This window comes from Phallusia mammillata, chromosome 5 (assembly GCF_965637545.1).
Source record: "Phallusia mammillata chromosome 5, kaPhaMamm4.hap1.1, whole genome shotgun sequence".
In the NCBI taxonomy this organism is placed as follows: domain Eukaryota; kingdom Metazoa; phylum Chordata; class Ascidiacea; order Phlebobranchia; family Ascidiidae; genus Phallusia; species Phallusia mammillata.
This window is the reverse complement of record NC_137256.1, coordinates 12,720,177-12,740,178: the sequence shown is the minus strand read 5'-3', so window position 1 is coordinate 12,740,178 and position 20,002 is coordinate 12,720,177. Positions and strand designations below refer to the sequence as shown.

General features: G+C 42.0%; 1 protein-coding gene across 2 annotated transcripts; it reads right to left on the bottom strand.

Moving 5' to 3' along the window:
- Positions 1–23: 23 nt before the first annotated feature.
- On the bottom strand, positions 24–18,273 carry LOC145230149 (ephrin type-B receptor 3-like). Of its 2 annotated transcripts, none has more exons than XM_080095529.1 (19): positions 17,980–18,273; positions 15,942–16,012; positions 14,476–14,594; positions 13,938–14,177; positions 13,686–13,873; positions 13,358–13,468; positions 9,524–9,724; positions 6,769–6,880; positions 6,462–6,700; positions 5,177–5,355; positions 4,340–4,694; positions 4,059–4,163; positions 3,802–3,990; positions 3,661–3,722; positions 1,879–2,088; positions 1,389–1,583; positions 1,139–1,311; positions 885–1,034; positions 24–775 (listed from the first exon to the last, which is right to left on the bottom strand). In XM_080095529.1, the coding sequence occupies exons 1-19, from the start codon at positions 18,044–18,046 to the stop codon at positions 589–591; spliced, it is 3,153 nt and encodes a 1,050-aa protein (XP_079951655.1). In that variant the 5' UTR covers positions 18,047–18,273; the 3' UTR covers positions 24–588. The 2 variants fall into 2 exon arrangements, with proteins under 2 accessions (XP_079951655.1, XP_079951654.1); XM_080095528.1 differs by having other exon boundaries at positions 4,059–4,181; positions 17,980–18,270.
- Positions 18,274–20,002: the final 1,729 nt, after the last annotated feature.

The window sequence follows — 20,002 nt, the reverse complement described above, 5'->3', positions numbered from 1 at the left end:
CTTTTTTTTCTTTGAAGGAATAGTCTATTAACGAAAGATGCAAAAAAAAGAAATAGGAAAAATATCACAATGAACGTCAGTACACATGTGGTATCAAGCACTGATTGCGCACAACAAAGCAGATAGATAAACAGCAGCTCACCAGTGCATAGGCGAGCATATATATCGTTTGGAAAAAGTGAATAGTAAGAGCCAACCAATAAGCGCTTGCCACTGCTGCTAATCCGTAATTGGACGCCATGCACTTTTACATAGTTGCGTTTTCAGGGGCGACCCATAAAGAGGCTTAACGGTCTGAAGTTAATACTTGGGGCTGAAGCTTAGAAAATAATCCATTAGCCCAAGCCTTGACAGAAAATTCCTGTGGAAAGCCAAGCACTAAAGAAAGCAATGAGGCAAAAACACCGGTGCAGCCGAACATAAATACGGTACAAAAAGGGAACAAATGAACACTCTTGCATTAAACACTCTCAAGGCACCACATAGAAGTGGGCCGTGTTTCAGTTACACCTCCACGTACTTCTGCCCAGTATTTTCCGACTTTGAAGCAAGTGACATTATGGATGACCATTGTTTGTACTGTTGACGTCATACAGCGGCGCTTTCCATACGTAGGGGATCAGTTTCCTCCGCTATTGCGTCTGACACGTTGGATGTTCTGGCTGAATTGCACGGAGTACTTTCACACGTGCTCATGTGGCGCTTTAATGTCCTTATTCCGTCTTCAAGTCTATCCACGTGAATTGTGACGTTGATTCCGAGACTTTTCAAGTCGCTGCAACGAACAAATATTAATGCTTTTGAACAAAATTTGAACAAACAGTACATGTTAAATAAAAAAAAACACTAACAACAGACGAGGCATAACAATGAAGCCAACTTACTTGATTGTCAAATTTGAAACTTTTTCAAGGCTGTCGATTCCGCGTTCCCGAAACTGATCGCTGTATCCACTTAAACGTTGGAAATCAAGCCACTGTTCCACTGTATTGACTTGACCTCTGTCCATTGCACGGCCAAGATTCGGTGTAGCCCTTTAGAGAAATAAATTGTTAGACTTTTGGAACGTATCTTACAAAAAATAAAATTATGAAATGTGGATTGTTGTATCAGATAGTGCTTTAGTTTCAAAACTCACCTGATTCTGGAATAATCAGGCCTTTGTGATGTACCTGCTGGTACGTCACTTAGCTCTTCAGGATGTTCAAGCAAGTAGTCGAGATTGCGAACTAAATCTGCAAATGGGGGTCGTTTTGCAGCTTCTGCTGACCAGCACTCCAACATAAGGTCGTGGAGAATTTTAGGACAACCCTGTGAACAAACATAAGTGTTTAAAACTATGGTTTTGAAAACACGAATTTTGGATTTGACTATGAAATAGTCCTTACAGTTGGGGCAGGAAGTCTCATTCCCTTATTGATGTTTTCCAGTACTTGTTGGTTGCTCATGTCCCAGTAAGGTTTTTCCGCGTATGACATCACCTCCCACATGACAATACCGAAACTCCATACGTCCGTGGCTGACGTAAATTCACGGTAATGTATGCACTCTGGTGCCGTCCAACGGATAGCAATTTTTCCACCCTAAAATTGGATTTGTTGTTTAATACAATAAAACTTGTTACACAAGGTTTTAAGGGGCTAAAACAGTTGGCGTGAAAAAAAATCGTGTTGACTGCCGTTAGAAAAGTCTATTATGAAGATTTTAGGCCGCGATCAACAACAGCTTATGTTACACTTATTAGTTGCGCCACGTCCTACAACTTACGCCATAAAAGCGTCACACTTTTGTTTTGTAATTAAACACCGATCCGATACATCAATGAATCAAAAATTGTTTGCTACAGTTCCATGGTTGCTAAGGACCACAAAAAGGTACCTGTGTCGTGTACGTGGCATGGGGGTCGTTTTCGAGAGTCCTGGAAAGACCGAAATCGGAGACTTTGCAGACGAGATCTGAGTTGACGAGAATATTCCTGGCTGCCAAATCACGGTGGACGTATTTAATGCTGGAGAGATATCTCATTCCACTTGCGATGCCTCGAAGCATTGTCAGAAGTTGAATGATTGACAACTGTCCTTTATTGTCCTGAAAATAAAGCATTTCAAAATTAAACAAAAACTAGAAGGGTGGCTTAGCACATATTGCCCTTGCATATACACTATAACCTATTTTAAAACATAAATATATTTCCTATGCTTATTTTGTATTGAGTCCCATATTAGCCATCGTCTTTTATAACTTTAGTCGTTTCTGCAGGCAAAAACTCATGGGTCCCCACACATGTAAAGTTGAAAATAATGCAATTCAAGAGATAACCATGAGAAAGTCTGGTGTTGTAAGGTAAAACACAGTGACTGGCACTGGGCTTAAATAATAATACTATGTAGAATACAAACTACAAAATTAGATTCACCCCAGATATTGTTTGAAGTATGTCCTATTTAATGTTTTAAAAAACTGACCCATTTTAGGGGGCTAGTAGGGCAACTAATTCGGTTCGACACACAAACTAAAAAATATATAAAAACCACAATGACTCAATCAATAGTACTGCAAAATTTCAGCCCAATCCGCCAATGTTTAAAATTTCGACCACTAGAGGTGTTTTGAGCAACAACCGTTACTGTTTCTGACGTCATAGGGCTGTTAACAAGCCCCTAACTGCCATGGCGCAAAAACAACCACCAAGCAACCCACCAACGAGCAACATACAACTTGCCCTTGTAACACTATTGCTCCAAAGAAATCTTTCGTCTATGGTGCCCAGTAACATACAAATACGTTTTACACTTTAGGGGCTTGTGGGGTAAATGTAGGACTACAGGGTTAAACACAACAATCGACACCTATAAATGGCATACTATACAAGAAATCCAAATTTCAGCCAATTCTAACACTGTTTAAAAACTCACCCATTTTAGGGGGCTAGCGGGGTAAATACTGGGGTTATCAACAAAAACAAAGTGGGATGCACATCTACATGAATATATCTACCATCTGTGTAAATTTCAGCCAAATCCATCAAACATTTGATGGAAAAACGAGTCGGACAAACTTTGGGTAAAAACACCCATTTTAGGGGGCGAGCGGGGTAAATACTGGGGTTATCAACAAAAACAAAGTGGGATGCACATCTACATAACTATATCTACCATCTGTGTAAATTTCAGCCAAACACATCAAACATTTGATGGAAAAATGAGTCGGACAAACTTCCGGGAAAAAATACGCATTTTAGGGGGCTAGCGGGGTAAATACTGGGGTTATCAACAAAAACAAAGTGGGATGCACATCTACATAACTATATCTACCATCTGTGTAAATTTCAGCCAAACCCATCAAACATTTGATAGAAAAACGAGTCGGACAAACTTTGGGAAGAAAAAAAGGAAGAAAAAAAAACAAAAAAAAACAAAAAAAAACAAAAACAAACAAAAACAATTCGAGTAAAATCAATATGTGTCCCCTTCAGGGAAGGGGACCCATAATAAATCATTACTAACAACAAGATAGCTTAGTATGTCGTTACATTATTAGTGACAGAACAAAATGGCCGATTCAGGTCTTGTTACACATGCACAAATTTATTACATAAATGATTACCCATGAATCACTGTCCAAATATGAAACAAAATAAACACGAACACGATTACTTACCTCCAAGTATTTGTCCAGCGACTTATTCTCCATGTATTCAGTGATGATCATAATTGGAGGAGCTGTAAGAATATATACTTCCACATTAGACTTCGTGTTATTTTTAGCATTAGCCGATGCAAGAATAAGAGCTTAACGAACCTTTGGTAACCACGCCTAGAAGCTGAACAATGTTTGGGTCTTTAAACTGGGCCATGGTCGATGCTTCCCGCAAAAAGTTGCTCTGATCGCGTTTGGTGTGACCGGGTTTCAGTCGTTTTACCGCCACAACCTGGCCTTGTGGACACCTGTTGCCACGCAACGAACCACGTAGAACTTCAGCGAATTCACCTGAAATGTGAATCACGCTATACACTTGTTGTTGTAAACTCGATACAGAAAGCCTGATCGACACTTACCGACACCGATGACGTCATCTGTTACGATGTCCCGGATGTTGAATTCTTTAGCGATTTCAGATATGGCTTTCTGTGGATCCGGGTACTCGACGTAGAGACGTTGGCCTGGCGGTGGGAGATCAACTGTGAGAAGAGTCATTTATACAAGACCCATCGAGCCACAAGCTACATTTAAGAACTGGGCGGTTGCTATTGCGAAATCCAGTAAGCACAGGTGCCTCTCTTAAACACTTGAGACGTCACTAGTTAAACATCAAACAATAAAGGAGGTCGTTACATACCTATCAACGGCTCCCTTGGAAGCATGTCATTTCCCAGCTTTTTCAATGCGTTCTTGTCCTGCTGCTTTTTCGGCACCCGACTGGTGTTGAGACAGAGAAGCTTTCCCGTGCTTCTATATCGTATCACAATAAAGGCAACGAGAACGATGAAAAGAATTGCGCATACAGCCGCGATGATTATGACCATGTTGTTGCTCGATCCAGTAACTGGTTCAGAGGGTGTATTTGTAGATGAGGCTGTGTGGACGGTGGTCCATGGGCTGTACGGGCCATACCCTGCTGATGTTTTTGCCCTAACTCGCACGTTGTAGTCGACGTTGGACTTCAACGTCAGGGTAAGTTTATTCTCGGTAGTCTGCGAAAAACAGATGAAGTCAGTATAAATCACAAGCAGGCCTTTTGCTATGTCAGCGACTTGTCGTGGGTTCGAATCCCACCGCAGGCCTTGCCATATGGTGCCATATGGTGGTGAATGCTTGGTGACCGGCTGATTCGGTATGACGCCTTTAATGGCGTAATGTGATTTACACATGAGTGTGCCGTGATCGCTGGTCTGCATCGACGCTTTAGGGCTGATCCACGTTATGAATTTATGTTCATCTTAACTGTCAGCGAGTTGTGTTAGAAAATTCAACGTTAATCTTAGGCACAAAATTCTAAAGTACGGTTCTAAATACTGTATTCGAAAAAAGATACAAGCCAATTTTTGAGTGTAAAACATCACAACTTTTCGACCTGAGGTGAAAGTAAACCAACAGAGGGGATGCAACTCGGTGCCGCACAACAATAACGTACTATTTTGACAAATTAAAAAAGATTCGTAAAAGTTTTGCTTACTGTTTGCACAAAAGGTGCATCAGGCTGTTTCAAAGCATGAACATTTAGAATTTGTTTTCTTTGAGAGACAACTTCGTACGCCAAGATGAGGCCATTGGGTCGGGTTGGTTTTGGCCAGGAGATTGTCACCGACGTTTCGTCTCTAGCGGTCATTTGAATGTTTGGGACTTGCGATGGAGCTGGAAATACGAAGAAAAAGGTCAAAAACAGATCGCTGATGCATTAACGCGTTTGATCAACATTCAATATTGTGGGAATCAAACTTGACAGGAGACGGATTATGAAATAATCGCGCCGGTGGTATTTTGCCTCAAGCAGCCCAAACTCGCGGTCACAACCAGGGTGGAACTCAGCGCACGCGTTTGACTAGTTCAATCGGGCGCATGCCGGAATTCGTTCATTGCGTCATACGAGGTTTAAACCACGTCCGCGGAATGTTTCTGCGCGAAAAACAAGTCGTCTTCGGTAGGCGCGAGCTCGCTGAGATGTGAGCGCGCTGTCATATTGCTATTTATAACAAGTGATTTTGAGATAAATCTCGAACGCTCGTGGTCAACGAATCGAAGCGTAAGAGATTAAGTAGCTTATATACAAACTACACCGAATCGCTTTCGACCAATCGTCGATGCTACAAGATTAATTAAATGAAACATGCCTTCACAAAGATCAATACTCAAACTGTTGTAAAATATATTATCCAGTCTGGCGTTATCCCATAAGCCAATATCATAAAAAATACTTTTTGAGAGCACAGCTGCGATTTAAAGCTAAAAAGGTGCAAGGGGTTAAATTTAATGAGTTGGAAATCCGCTTCCAGGCGGTTAAAACTAATGTAAAGTTCACTGAAGATCGGATGGTGTCCGGCTTATGGTAAAAGATAAACACTACAAACTTCGATCTGTGCCCGATAGTGTGGATTAAACTGAACAAAGCATTTTTTTAAAGACACCCAAGTGGCGCCCACAAACAATACTGAAAGACTTGATCGGCTCAAGTTCGAACAAAAACCTGTTGAAACACCTGGTTTTGCGCCTTAAACATGTCGTAAATATCGCAATAAACGCCTACGTCGGGTCTGGAACGAGGCGCGGCGTAGAATGCATAAACTAAACATCATCACATTGGTGAATTTTTGGTCGGTCGACTTGATCTACGAGGAATGTTATCGCCAGACCACGGAAGCTAATAAACTTGCCAAGGGCGGGAGAGGAAATCCACTATAGGTACGAAGGTCGACAATACACGTTGAAAGAGATCTGTGAATTTGAGAATTCAAAGTGTTTACCTTCTTCACTGGTATTGACTTCTACTTTGGATTCTCTGAGATTCGCCGGGCCTTGAAGGGCGTCGGAAGCTCCGTTGTGTGAAACAACTGTAAACTGGTATTTTTTATGTGGTGTGAGGCCAACCATGATCGCACGTTCTGTGTACAGTTTTCCATTTCTCTTTGGGGCGACGACAACCACAGACGAAGAACAAGGTTGAAATTTCTTCACATCAACATCGCTCTGCTCGCACTCCACACTAAAGTAAGACACAAGGTTTAGTCCGTGCACTAGACACATAAGCTTTAACTAACGTCCATATTTTACCTGTAGTACAAGTCATCGCGGGAGCCGTTATCTTGCGGCTCTTCCCACGTTAGTCGGACGCTGGTTGAATTATGAGAGCTCGCGCCGAGAGTAAGAGGTGCAGTTGGCGGCCCTAAAAACACAAAACATAAACGTTTAAGTACAAACCGGCCCATTCCGGCTTTCCTGTTTCATTAAACGTCGCGATACAAGACAAGCAAACTCGCAGTAACAAAGGCTCTTGGAAATAGGGGTTTTAGATTAGGCGCCGGTCTAAAACAATTTCAATCGTTTCGAGACGAGCTGGCCTTTCACGAAACCCCACAGATGTCCGTTAACACAACAAGGTGCCAGTTAGCTTTCAACACCTACAGGTTCCAGTTGTGGCATCGATTCGGGTGACTGCATGTCAAACGAAGCATTATGGATACAGTTTCATGTGAATATATCTCAGCCTTGCACAAGTCGTTTCTCAAAAGATTGTGTAGATGAGATTTAAGGGTGTTTTCAAATTGTGATCGGTTGTTACCAAGTTAAACTTTCTCCTCGATGATTCTATTACAACCGCTAAATCGCGATTACGGTACAGTGTACGACCCGCGACATATAAGCATGGCATTTGGGTGATGAGGCGATGCCAACGAGTAACACGAATTGGCAGTCTGTGGTATTACGATATTTTCGAAAAATGATTAGTCATTCAGTCAAAATAGTTGCGAACCCGATTATAAGAGTCTCTTAATTGATTAAAACAAGTTGTTTTGTTGTATCACAGCAAAACTTGAAATTCCTGTTTGAAACCATCGCTTCGAGTTGGAGTCATCGCATATTATGCGTGTTTCAGATATCTTATCTGCCCCTCAAAAGCGCAACCCAGGCAGCACATTGCGATCGAATTTCGCCATCAGCTGCCCGAAACGCACCAGTCCTGTCCAAGTGACATGCATGCTGACAGAGCATGTCTTTAAGAGCCGGCACCGATCACCGGAATGATAAACGAGCCGTAAGCGCAACTTGTCGCGAAGGCTGATCGAAGCCCTGCTGCGACTGATAAGAAACAGGCATAATTTGTTTTCAGCCCACAGGGGTGTCTGACGAATGATAAACACGCCGCTTTGCTTTATGTCAGTATTAACAGCACAATGCCTGAAAGCCCCCCAAAAAGAATGTTAACACCACAGTTTTGGCTAGATACATACCGCTTTCGCGCAGTACGGTAACCATGCGTATCGCGGCTATGTCGGCAAATAAGCATCGCCTATTCAACTTCACAAGCAACTACATTTGCGAAAAGTCAAGCAGAACCTAGGCAGCGAAAAATGTCGTTTGGGTTCAACGGCTGTTGACAGGTAAGTTATGGCGAAGGTTTGGCGGTGAAACAGTTGCACACTCCCGCCGCCTCAGATCATGTTACCGGTTTTAGCAGCGGGAAATGAGCAACAAAACTGACTTTGGTTTGTCTTGCTACTTGTCCTGTCGTTGCGTCATTCCTTGGCACCTACTACATCTTAATCGAAACCAAAATGGCGGATTCAATCAGGTGCAGTTTCGCAATATGGCTGCTCTAACATCCGGAAAATGGTCAAATATTAACCCGACAGCGCAGGTTATCGCAAGTTCATTGTTTGAGTGCACTTTCCACTGCGTACACTTTCATACTTCTTTTCTCGTTAATATGTTACAAGCAGTTTGTGTGTGTCACCGAGGGCAGGGGCCAGGACTAACGGGTGTACCGCACGTTGTGATTGGACATTGTAAAAAGATAAAAAAGTACATGTTTATTTCTGCTGAGTCTACGCCTTTCGCCAAAGTTCCACGAAAAGGTGCCAGCGTGACAGAATGGGATTAAACACGAATCAAAATAGCGAAAGAGTTGTTTATGATTTTTGTGGAACGCTGTCGTCTTTAAGAGGGACGTGACTACATTACTGCGAGTTTTGCACAACTTGCATGGTAGTTGTCTTTTACCTTTTCGACCTGTTCATGCGGTCAGGCGTGGCCGCTGATAAAGAACAAGCGCAAAACATTACCATGTATCCTGTTGCGGGAAAACATAGATAATAGAGTGTTGCACAAGACTTTGCCTTATCATTACGCAAAAGACCACTTCGCCAAGACAGAAGCCAAACACGCTTCAGACCATTCAGCAGGGCACGAAGTCTATGTAATCACCGCATGGACTTGAATGTAATCACTTGACAACGCGATACGGCGACCTCTTAGGTTAGACAGGGCTGCTCTACTTCTGGCAACGCCCACAGAAGTTTCCCAGCATTACAGAGCACGTGTTTAAACCTGTACGTTTTCTTAGTTGATGGGATGTCTCAAATGCGTAATTGCACGGTGTTGGTGTAACAATTCGCCGGGAAAAAGACCTTTGTGCGGCATTTGTCGGGAATTATTTGTGCTTTATACGCTTTTTGAATCGAAATTACAATGTTGTCGCACGCGATATACCGCCCAGTATCGTCACAATACAAGCGGATTATCGATGTCACGCAGAGGTATATTGCGACATCATGTGATCAGTGACGCGTTACAAGCGCCGGAATTCTTCTAAACGATATTGGTAAGGTAAACGTATCGGTCCACTGCGTTTTGGCTCTTAACGCGCGCCATTATTAAATGAAGTCAAAAATGTACCACACTATCGGTATGACGTGAAAAGGAAGTTTCTTTAAAAATATGTTATAGCAGCAAAAGTCTCTTGCGTTTAATTCCAACCTGGAGGTAAGTTTTGTGAAGCACAGTATACATTATTATTTTAAATTCTTACTTGTGCAAGCCATGCTGATTGGTTCGTGTTCAGCCCTGGCATATCCAGACCAACATGGACAGTCGTTGTGCTTTATGGTCCGCTTCTCAACTTCCTGGGCAGAAAGCCTTGGAAGTTTTAGGGCCGGAAGGCCACTGTTGGCCGGACACTGCGTGCACTTGTGCTTTCCAGCTCCAAGTTTGTACGTTCCAGCCGAACATTCTGAAAAACAAAACAGTTCAGGAAAAACCCGTTTAACAGGTGGAGCTCCGGCACACAAGAAGTGACTCATTTTACCAAACGATGGCACGCAGGATTTGTCAACCTTATCCTGTTTGCCGACGACAAGATTAGACGAATCTGACGCAATTGTTTAGACGTTACCTTAAACATTGAACCAGTTACGCCTAATACACAAATTCAACTGCTTTGGAATTTCACCGAGATTGCCACACAAACAAGAGAGTTTCTACTCTGTGAAATTTTCACGGGTAATTTGACTGCTTCGGAATGACGTATACACAAATACCAACTGTTTGCCATGCGTTTAAAATAGAGGTCAGACAACATTAGCGGTGCAATGTTTGTCGTCAAAATCGGCTGCGTGATTCTGATAAAAATGGGTTCGGTGCTTTAACCTACTTACAATGTAGCACATCGCGCTATATCATCACTGACGCCGCAAAAGTAAAATCACGAAGAAGAGGAACAAGGTATAGCTGTGGCAATAGGTGGAACGCTTGTTAAATATTTAAAAGTGATTGGAACTGTAGATAACTATTCTATCGGACAAAAACCTTTGTGTGTGGTTTCTAACAAAAGCGATGTTTAAAATAGTACAGTTGCCCAATGCAACCAGCACTTTGTGTGTTCTCCTGAGTTCGCAAACAGCGCAAGGTTGTATTGACCTGTTGCATGTTGGGTCACGGGGCACGCCCAGACATGTCCGACGCTTGATATTTATGAATGGAAAAGTTTGGAGAACTTACGATTGACAACAACGACGTAGGGCCTTCGTATCAGTTAATGGGAATACAGCAATGAAAATGGAAACCTGGTGCTTGTTTGTCCTTTGTTAGTCGCGCGCCCTGTTTTTGTTGTTGTTGTGGCGCTAACTAATCCAGGAAGCGTGTTTTTGCAACGCCACAACTGGAATCGGATGATTTACATCCTTATCTTGTCGTGTTGTGTGAAATGCCAAGAAACCGTGGCCTAGCATAACCGCGTAAAGCGCACGCAAAACGGTGACGTCAGGGATTAGCGAGATCGCACAAAATGTCGTCAATTGCTTTATTGGGCGCACAATACAATTTAAAAGAGCCCTTTGTTGGTCCAGAGCTACGTCGGGCCCACCACGCCCTACAAAGCAAAGCACAAAGAGAAGGACCGGAAGTTCTCGTGCGAAAATTCCAGGTTCCTGTAAATTTCGGTTCTGCGTTTTCACGTGCCAACTATTGTGTTTTATAGCTCAGCATTTCGGGACGAAATAACTTGTTGAATGACGTTGTCGGGGTAACATATCGTAGGTTGGGATATATATGGCTGGTCTACGTGATGGAATGCCAAGAGATCTTAAACTTGACGACCGATGTTCGAAAAAGTCAATTTGCATTGTGAATAGTGATGCGAAATTCCATACAAAACAATAAGGGAGTTTGATTTTTTTACAACTTGTTGTTGAGGGCAACATTTTTGTTTGTTAAACACGAAAAACGGAATGCGAGTTTTTGTGTTCGGCAACCTACAGCCAAATTATCTTCATTGGTCCACTGCCATTGAGGTCATTGAGCTTGACCTCAGCCTAGCCTTGTGAAACTTTTTAATGGACACCGCCAAGTGTTCTGCTTAAATGAAGTATCTGCAACATGCCATGCCGCACCATTTTTTGCTCTTGCAGCGAACGCCAATTACGTGCTATCCGAAAGCAAGAAAAGTTTGCGAACCATTTTTGGCACCAAGCGAGTCTCAATGATGCTTCAATTAGGGACGAAAGCCAAGTGCAGTGTTTGCCCAGTCTTGCATTGGCGTCATGTGCAGGCACCAACGCTTCGCCGGTATGTGAACACGATGATAAATTTTCTCGCCGAGGGATTATTTTGTATAATTTTGCAGCTAAAACCGTGAACCGAAAACACGATCTAGGCGCATATACGAGAGTAGGGACAAACCCGAGCTTTCAAATCATGGCAGAAGAATTTCGATTGGCTTTGATAGACTTTCATCGCGACTCTCCGTAATATAAATGCGCTTCAAGTCGCCGTAGCCAATACTCGACAGTGCTTGATACCTTCATCGCGCGCCAGGTCCAATTACCGGCGACTGTACAGTGGCCAAGTGTGCGTGGATAAGAGGCTGACCAGTCAGCGTAAACCCATCGAGAGGGATTTAATGCCTTTGAGTCATTCACAGTTTTGACGCAAAGATACGAAATCATTTGCAACTTGAGCCCTCAGAGAGAAAGCCAAGTGTTTCCATACTGAACACCTTCATACGACAACAAACGCGGACCTCTAGAGGGGCGGAAGAAACGACTTAATAATTGGTTGTGTGGAGATCAAAGAAAGTTTTCCAGGAGCGCCCGGTCGGTATTTAGGTTCCCCAGTGGCATTTTGCGTTAAATCATAAGCAAATATTGACTGCGGGGCGCCCGGTGCGCAAAGACCAAGATTTTATCCATATTTTTTTGCGTGGCGTCACTGAATGGTCGCGGCGTAGACTTGTAGTCGCCGGCGTGCAATCCCATTCCGTCATACCCTACGTCACCTATGCCAGACGAAACGCGGGTCAGTCATCACAAGGAATATTACGATTGTTTGGTTTTTTCGTGATGGCAGGTTCTATCGCGTCAACATGATCTCCAACAGTTCTATTAAGGTGAATAAAAAATGTCGATCGGGAATAAGACTCTATTTTTGGATCGTAGCAAGGTTCAACTCCTCCTTGTCAAGCAGAAGATGCCGACAAGAATTCAGCAGAATAAAGGACGTCGTACAATAGAGCCACGTGTGAGGGGTACTTGAGCTGGCAAACGAGTTGGAGATAATATTCTGGTATGCGAGTTCGCGACACTAACACTTTGTCAACGAGAGAAACTGTCACAAAAGGACTGCGGGCTACTGTTCCATTCAGCAACTGTCCACTGTTGTATTGAATGGAATACTAACGAGCGCATTTAGCCAATATTTTTACAAGGTGACCTGCCAAAGTCTCGACAAGTATGGAACTGCTGAATAGGAGTGGAATGCGGATTTGTGTACCGAGCAACCGGTTGTCGTAATGCAGTTGCGTTCCTGAGTGATTGTTAAATTAACGGCAGGTTTTAGGAGACAGGATTTACGGCCTAACATGTCATCTGGCGAGCATGACCTAATGATGCCTACGTAGAATTTACATTTTCCAAATATAATTATTACAATAGTCGTAAATCTAACACCAAATTGTTCAGTTCTGTTTGGAGCTGACATGATTTACGTAACACCCGTAAACGATTTGAAGTGTTTTTCACGACACCAGAGTTAAAAAACAAAGGAGATTAGCGTGAGACAAAGGGACTGGGTAGTCCACTTCCGAAACACGGCCTATTCGACAAAGGTGTATCCTTTGATAATCGCCTTTGGGTGGAGAAAATAATCTCATCACCCATATTTAATTGGGATCATCTTTCCCGCTACCAATTGTCACAAGTTCACCACATGCACATGACCCAGCACCGAGTCATTAAGTTCAGGACAATCACCACATTTGTTTAATATCATGCGTTTTATCGGATTTAAAGGTTTCCGTCGATTTTAAAGTGATTTGTGGTAACCACCCAAAACCGCAATTTTGCTAAATGATTTCATTTTACACACTTACCAATACATTCTGTCAAATCGTCGCTTTCCTCATAACCCTCGCCACAACTACACTCTCCAGTTGGAATTTTCCAGTTCCCATTGCTACTACATCTGTATAGTGGCTTGTCACCTACAAGATAATTATGATAAACAAACATTAACAACGAGAACAATAAAAAAGTCGATATTATTTGAATTGTTTTTTGCTTTTTTAGGATACAATTTGTAGAAACTCTTACTGTCAATTAAACCCAAACTGTTAATCATGTTAAAGACAACAGTGAATTAAACTGATGCGATTTGAAGGCCAATACGTTACTCAAAAAAATGCAAACAAAACAACGTACCTTGGTATATTGCATTTGCGACGCAAGTACCGGGTGCAGTAACTAATGAGGCAGGCCCATCGCCTGAAACCGTTCTTGGAAACACAGCCAGGTTCTTGTAAACCATATTGCAGTAGTAATAGTACAAACGGACCGACAGGATGGACATGCAAGCGCCTTGATCTTGGATAGCAATGTAGAGTCCTTTCCTGCAAAAAGAGACACAGTTTACACACTTTCTTGCAATTTAAATGTAGTTAGTTTGAAACATACCTTTTTAGTGAACCAACGCTAAAAGTCTTTCTGTTAATTTCCTGTGATCCGGCATTAGCTGCAACGGTGTCTATTTTTTTGTATGGGTTCTCCCGCCATGGTGGGAACGTGCTTGACGCAACATCGGCTTTCGCTTGGTAGTAAAACAAGTTGAAAGTCTCCTTACATTTTGCGTCCTTTTTATCCGACGAACATTGGTCAATTGAGTATTCCAAGTCAATGTAAATGCGTTCCCCTTCCCTGTTGATATATAAACAACATGCATGCTGACATGTGTTCTTGCCGGTAGTCAAACAAACGTGACCGAAAATGTAAAAATATATCCAATGAAATCAAGAGGTGGATGACCCTTGCATCCGGAAGCAAGCGAAAAGGTGATTTCGTATATTAGGGTCAATAACTTATGGAATGATGTTTTTAATTACCAAAACACATGTAAAGGTGATTAGGCACAAAGAATTCAGTTTCAAAATTCCTAAAACAGTCTGGTATTGTTTTTTTTGTGTGTGTTGGACTTATATCAATTTAAAATACATACTTTGCTGAAATGTAAGGAGATCTTATCCAGTTGTCTTTTGGGTATATGTCGTCCTCTTCCGGACAGGCCTGGTACGATCTCACTGTTCCGTGGCCATAAAGGCTGCTTACTTCTTCCCACTGCAACAATAGACGGAGTTAAAGACCTGATGTTGATTTTATCCGGCATTGCCCAGCGTTCAAAAAAGGGTGTTCATTCTGATCTGCCAATCGTATAATGCCAGAGCTTTCCTAACCAACCTTCCAAAAGGATAAGGCCATTCCTGACCCGGCCCCTATTGTAAGAATGACAACCGCCGCCTTGTGTCAATATTTAGTCGATTGGAATCGTTTCAGGGCCCTGTTTTCGCTTTGACGCAATAGCTTTGATATGTGTGTATTATGTGTTGCGCTCGTGCGACAGGATATTACATTTTGTCTTCAGCCGACCCGAATCAAGTATGTTTGTCGTTTGTGTTCTAGCGGTACTTAACGCGCGAGAAAATCTGATTACGCCTTTAATGTTTGTAAATCGTTCCGTTTACGAGCCGTTGCCACAGTAACACCACTTGTGTTTGAGTGACGAAAATACACATGTAGGTGAGAGGAATTCCGACAGGTATTTGTCCTAAACGCAGTAAACAGTAAAAAAGCACTGAATGGTATATTTTACATTTGAAAATGATTTATGTCCAAAGATATCACACACAATAATCATATAGATTAGGGTTATGTATGTGATGAGTAACTTTTCAAACAGTTTAACATACGTGTTGACAGGGGTGTATTTCAACAACACGATGAATAAGCTGTATGTTGTCAGGGAAAGAAAAAAACATGTAATTGACACTTCACCATTTCTTCGTAGTGGTTCAAGCCCGCATAGAAGTATAAAGCGTCGAATGAAAAAATGCGGGTTAATTATTGACCAGCAAAGAGTCACGAGCACATTATGTCGTGTTTCTCCGATCTTTTTGGTCTATGTGGGATTACGCAATTTGGAGTGCATTTTTCTCGCATGTCCGAACGAATTGAAGCGAGAGAAACTAGCAATTATCGCTTGGTAAAGGCAGAACAAAGCGTTGAGTGCGGGTGGCAACAGATTCCAAGCTTGCCGTGTCTACGTTCAACACTAATGCCCAAGCAATGATTCATGGCAAGGTCACTGTTACTTCATGCTCTTACGATGTTGTTTTCACCAAATCCACTCATCCGTGTTGGATGATTTCACCGTTTTCGCGTTATTATCACATTATTCTTTGTGTATCGTTCGTTTTCTTGTATGTAAAGTTTTACCGACCTTTCGATCCTTTACAAGCGGGGAAAATAAACCAGGAATGTATGTGGGCAAGTCAGTTACACTTTAACAAAGGTTTACAGCCGGGGTATTTTCATTGCGGAAGCAAAATAGCAAAAGCTAACACGGACCCGGGAGCGAGTATTTGCTGCCGAACAAAATTGTTGCAGCTTTAAGAGACCAACGCTTACCCCATCTCCTTTCGTGGCGTGCTTCGTCCAGTCCAGGTCTGTGGTTGCTTGTTTCGTGTTGTATATTTCATCTAAAAGGTAAAACATGAAATATGTAACCATATGTTGATGGTGTTGGATACACAAGCTTTGTTACTTAAGTGTGACGATTAAGTGTATCTCGTTGGTCGTTGCTATTGTGTTTACAAAAACATTGCCCGAGGGTGCGTATGACATTTATTTTTCCAAACAAGGGCCTTTCTGTTTACAGATAATTACCATTTGTAATCACAACATATGGAAAGCACAAAAGTTACAAAGATTCCAAAAATCTTTATGACTAACTTAGTCAACGATCTTAGCCTGCTTCGCTCGTAAATGTGCGTCGGGTAAGGTATACATGCTTGGTTACAATAAACATTCTTAACAAGCCGAAAATTGTACAAAGTAAAACCATAGACCCATCTGTCTATTTATACTTCAACGAAAGTTTACTAACATTCCACAACAAGTCGTTGTCGTATATACTACCCCTTATCGTGTAATTGATTTTTACACTGTGACAAAAGATTGTGATATAATTGGTAACACTATGACTTGGCCCAAATGTGTTTCAAGCAAGAAATATCGGTCGATTTCGCGCGCACTTTGAAATGTCCTTCGCTTGACCCGGATTTAACGCTCTAGTTTACACTGACTTCTGGTGTGAGTCGAAACATAAAATCCTTATTTAATTACTTCCCCTCAAAGGGCGGGAATTTGCCGGATTTTCAAATTGTCGTGTGTCCTGTTTATTGTTTGCATCAACACCCACTTGACACAGTTTGAGTTAAAACATCATTTAACGTTCTCGATGGATTGTTTATCTAATGAGCAAACATATGATGGACCATTATGTTGATTCTAGTGCAAACATGTGTTAAAAACTACGACACAAGTTGTTCCGATTGCGAATGGTTTCAAGTTACCCCACTAGCTGAGAATTACCTTGTGCTTCTGCAACAGAACAAACTTCTACTAACTATCCAGGCTACAGGTTCTTTTGTTTACAAAGCCAGCTGGTAAGGTTTGTGAATGACAAAACCGTTGGCTCTCGTGTGGATCAGTTAGTTTCTTCAATTACAGTGAGAAAGTAATCGAATTACTCGGTGACGGAGTGCGCACAAAAGCCCACTGGGATTCAATATGAAGCAAGGACAGCGCATCTTTGACTGTTTAAGAAGATTATCGTAGTCGCGTTACTATTTGCCTCAAATTCCGCGAAGTGTAATGGGTGACACCAACAACAGAAATAGGTAATCCGGAAAACAACTTAGTGCTATCACACGACGCTACCAGACCGTGACCACGTGATTAACGGTCTTCTGTCAAACAGGGTCATTACGGGTCAAAAAGCCCCAAACCCATGGCAATATCGAATACTGTAAATGGATGAAGGCTTTCATGTGCAAAGTGCAGCATCTGGCAAATGCAGGTTTAAGCAACTTGTGTTAACCCCTGGCAACGCGACATATGCTGGAAGACCATATGATCTGCGAACCAATGCATTCTCAACAGTGCGGTAAGCGCATTACGGCACCTTCAGAGGCACTTCACAAGCAAATGTCGATGGGGGAAATCTGTATCAGGCAAAACATTCGACCTAGAGACACAGGGTATGTAAAGCGAACTGGAATGTGGCTGGCTGCGCCTGACTGACAATTGTATGAAAAGAAAACTTTCCGGTTTGGTACAAAGCAGGCTCATAAGCGTGATAATAGTCTCGACCGGGACCGGAACCGGAACCTTCCGACAAAGGCTCGGAATTCCTTAGACCAAACGGGTCCGGACTCTTTCCCAATTTTAGGAAGTCGTTTAAATATATATACGTCGTTTTACACGAAACCTTTCCTACTACATCTCATGTGCAGTCATTTGAAAACATTAGTCTTTATGCTGTGGCTGCTACGTGTGTAAACAGCCACTTACAATGGTATACCTAGCAATACAGCTTAACTTTACACACCAACTTCCATTCATACACCTATGGGTTCAAACCAAAAAGCTCAAATGTACTTACATATGTCTGCATTGATTTGTGTATTCCAACTGAAGCATATGATCAAGAAAAGCAACTGCTTTATCATTTTATCGCTAATACAATAATACACTCTGCTCAGAGAAACAAGATCTCAGTCTCAGGTATTCTCCTAAGCATTAGCACTAGGTAGAAGATTGTAGATGTGCTCTGCAACAACCAAAGCACATGCACTCACTTTATCACTGGCACACAGTAACTTAAAAACTTAAAAGTAACACACTAGACTGCATGGCTACAAACTTTTTTCTCAACACCTTCAAACACACGTGTCTAAAATTTGCAAGTTGGTTGCAAGACGCTTTATCGTGTATGAAACAAGCCGACGTTAGATAGCTCCAACTCCAGTCTGATAACAAACTGCGCTCTTCAATGGCATCTCGTTCGAATTGTGCAAAGCGAAAAGAAAAAGGCAATCGCTCGCTCAAACCTTCGGCGGCGAAACGAAATTCTCGTTACCAGCAGCCTTGGGGTTAAGTCGAGATCGGTTAATAAGTTCAGGAGATTGTTTTTGGGCGTCACATGGCATGCATATGGTGTTAAGTCAAACGTGATTAAGACTTACAACGAAAACAATTCAATTTGCTTCCTATACAAATCCCTCGGTCGACTTGATCTGTTTCTTATCCACGATTATCGTACAGTTTTACGCTTGTTTTTGTTTCAAATCCTACTTGACATTTCCCCAAGCGGGTGTTTCCTTGCTAATAAAAAGAATTGATTCAAATTTTGGATCACAAAGTCATATGCTTCATATTTGAATTTGAATGGTAACATAATCCTGCACTCTGTCGAGTGTGTAAACATATCACTAATTTGTTGGAAATGTCAAAACCTGTTTTTTTGCATACCAAGTAAAATTAAACTGACAAACCGTTAATGTTCAAGAACATTTTTTTAAAACGTTACATAATTTGAAACCCAAGGTTTTTTATGTAAGAAAATATCAGTTTTACAGTTTGTTTTAAAAGGCAAATGGGGACGGAAACGTTAGAGATCTAACAACTACTTTGAAATGAAACAATAGTAGCGATGTTTTTCACCAAAAGCCCTCAGGTAAAACACTAATACGGGGTGATCGCAAGGTACGATAACTTGCCAGTGATGGTACGCAACCCGGACCGCACTGAATTGAGTTCGTCCTAATCTTCATCTAATCAGTCAAACAACAACCGCTCTGACATATCTTGACAAACTGTTAAACCACTACCAACAGAACAAAATTTAGAAATTGCATCACTTGCACTGCTAGTAATGTTTGGATGACTGGATTGTTTTCTAGTACAACAGTTTGTTTAGTCAGCACCCTAACAGACCAAGCAGCAGCAGCTGAAGGTTTCGAAGTTAATGTGCGCAAATTGCACCACAGACTTAGGGATTGCGTAATCTGCAAACAACCTTGTCAAGGCGTGGCGATCCCCGTTTTGGAAATGGGGAACACTGTTCAAGGCGTTTGTTTTTAAAGGAACAGTTTACTATGTATTCCGGAACTTAACAATATTTTATTTGTTCCCTCCGCACTATTAACTGAATTACCAATTACTGTTACTTGAGCAGGTACATTCATTGTGCGGCAAAACAGAAAATACCAACTTTATGCCCCGGTAAATAATAAGCAAAGACAACCAAACAGGTAAAATAAACAAGACAAAAAACATCGAAACATTAACTGGATTTTTTCGCTTATTTAATCACCGTTTAAACTTACACAATACCCCACCATGATGCGATTTGGCTAGTGCGTCAACCAGGTGTCCCACTGGGCGAAAGTGTTGTTTTGTTCACCAGTTTAAACTAAATGTGGCACTATTGTTACATGGAACGAAAGTTTGGACTTAATCCCTCGCCCAGCACGGAGGTGGCATGAACGAAACCTCTGAATCTCAAGCTGTTGTGTGCCATTACGTGCAATTAATAAGCGCTGAACCAGCAGTGCTCGTGTATTGATGTGGTGCAATAGACAAACAGCAGAGCGCGGTCTGTTCAGCTTCTGTGTTTGCCATAC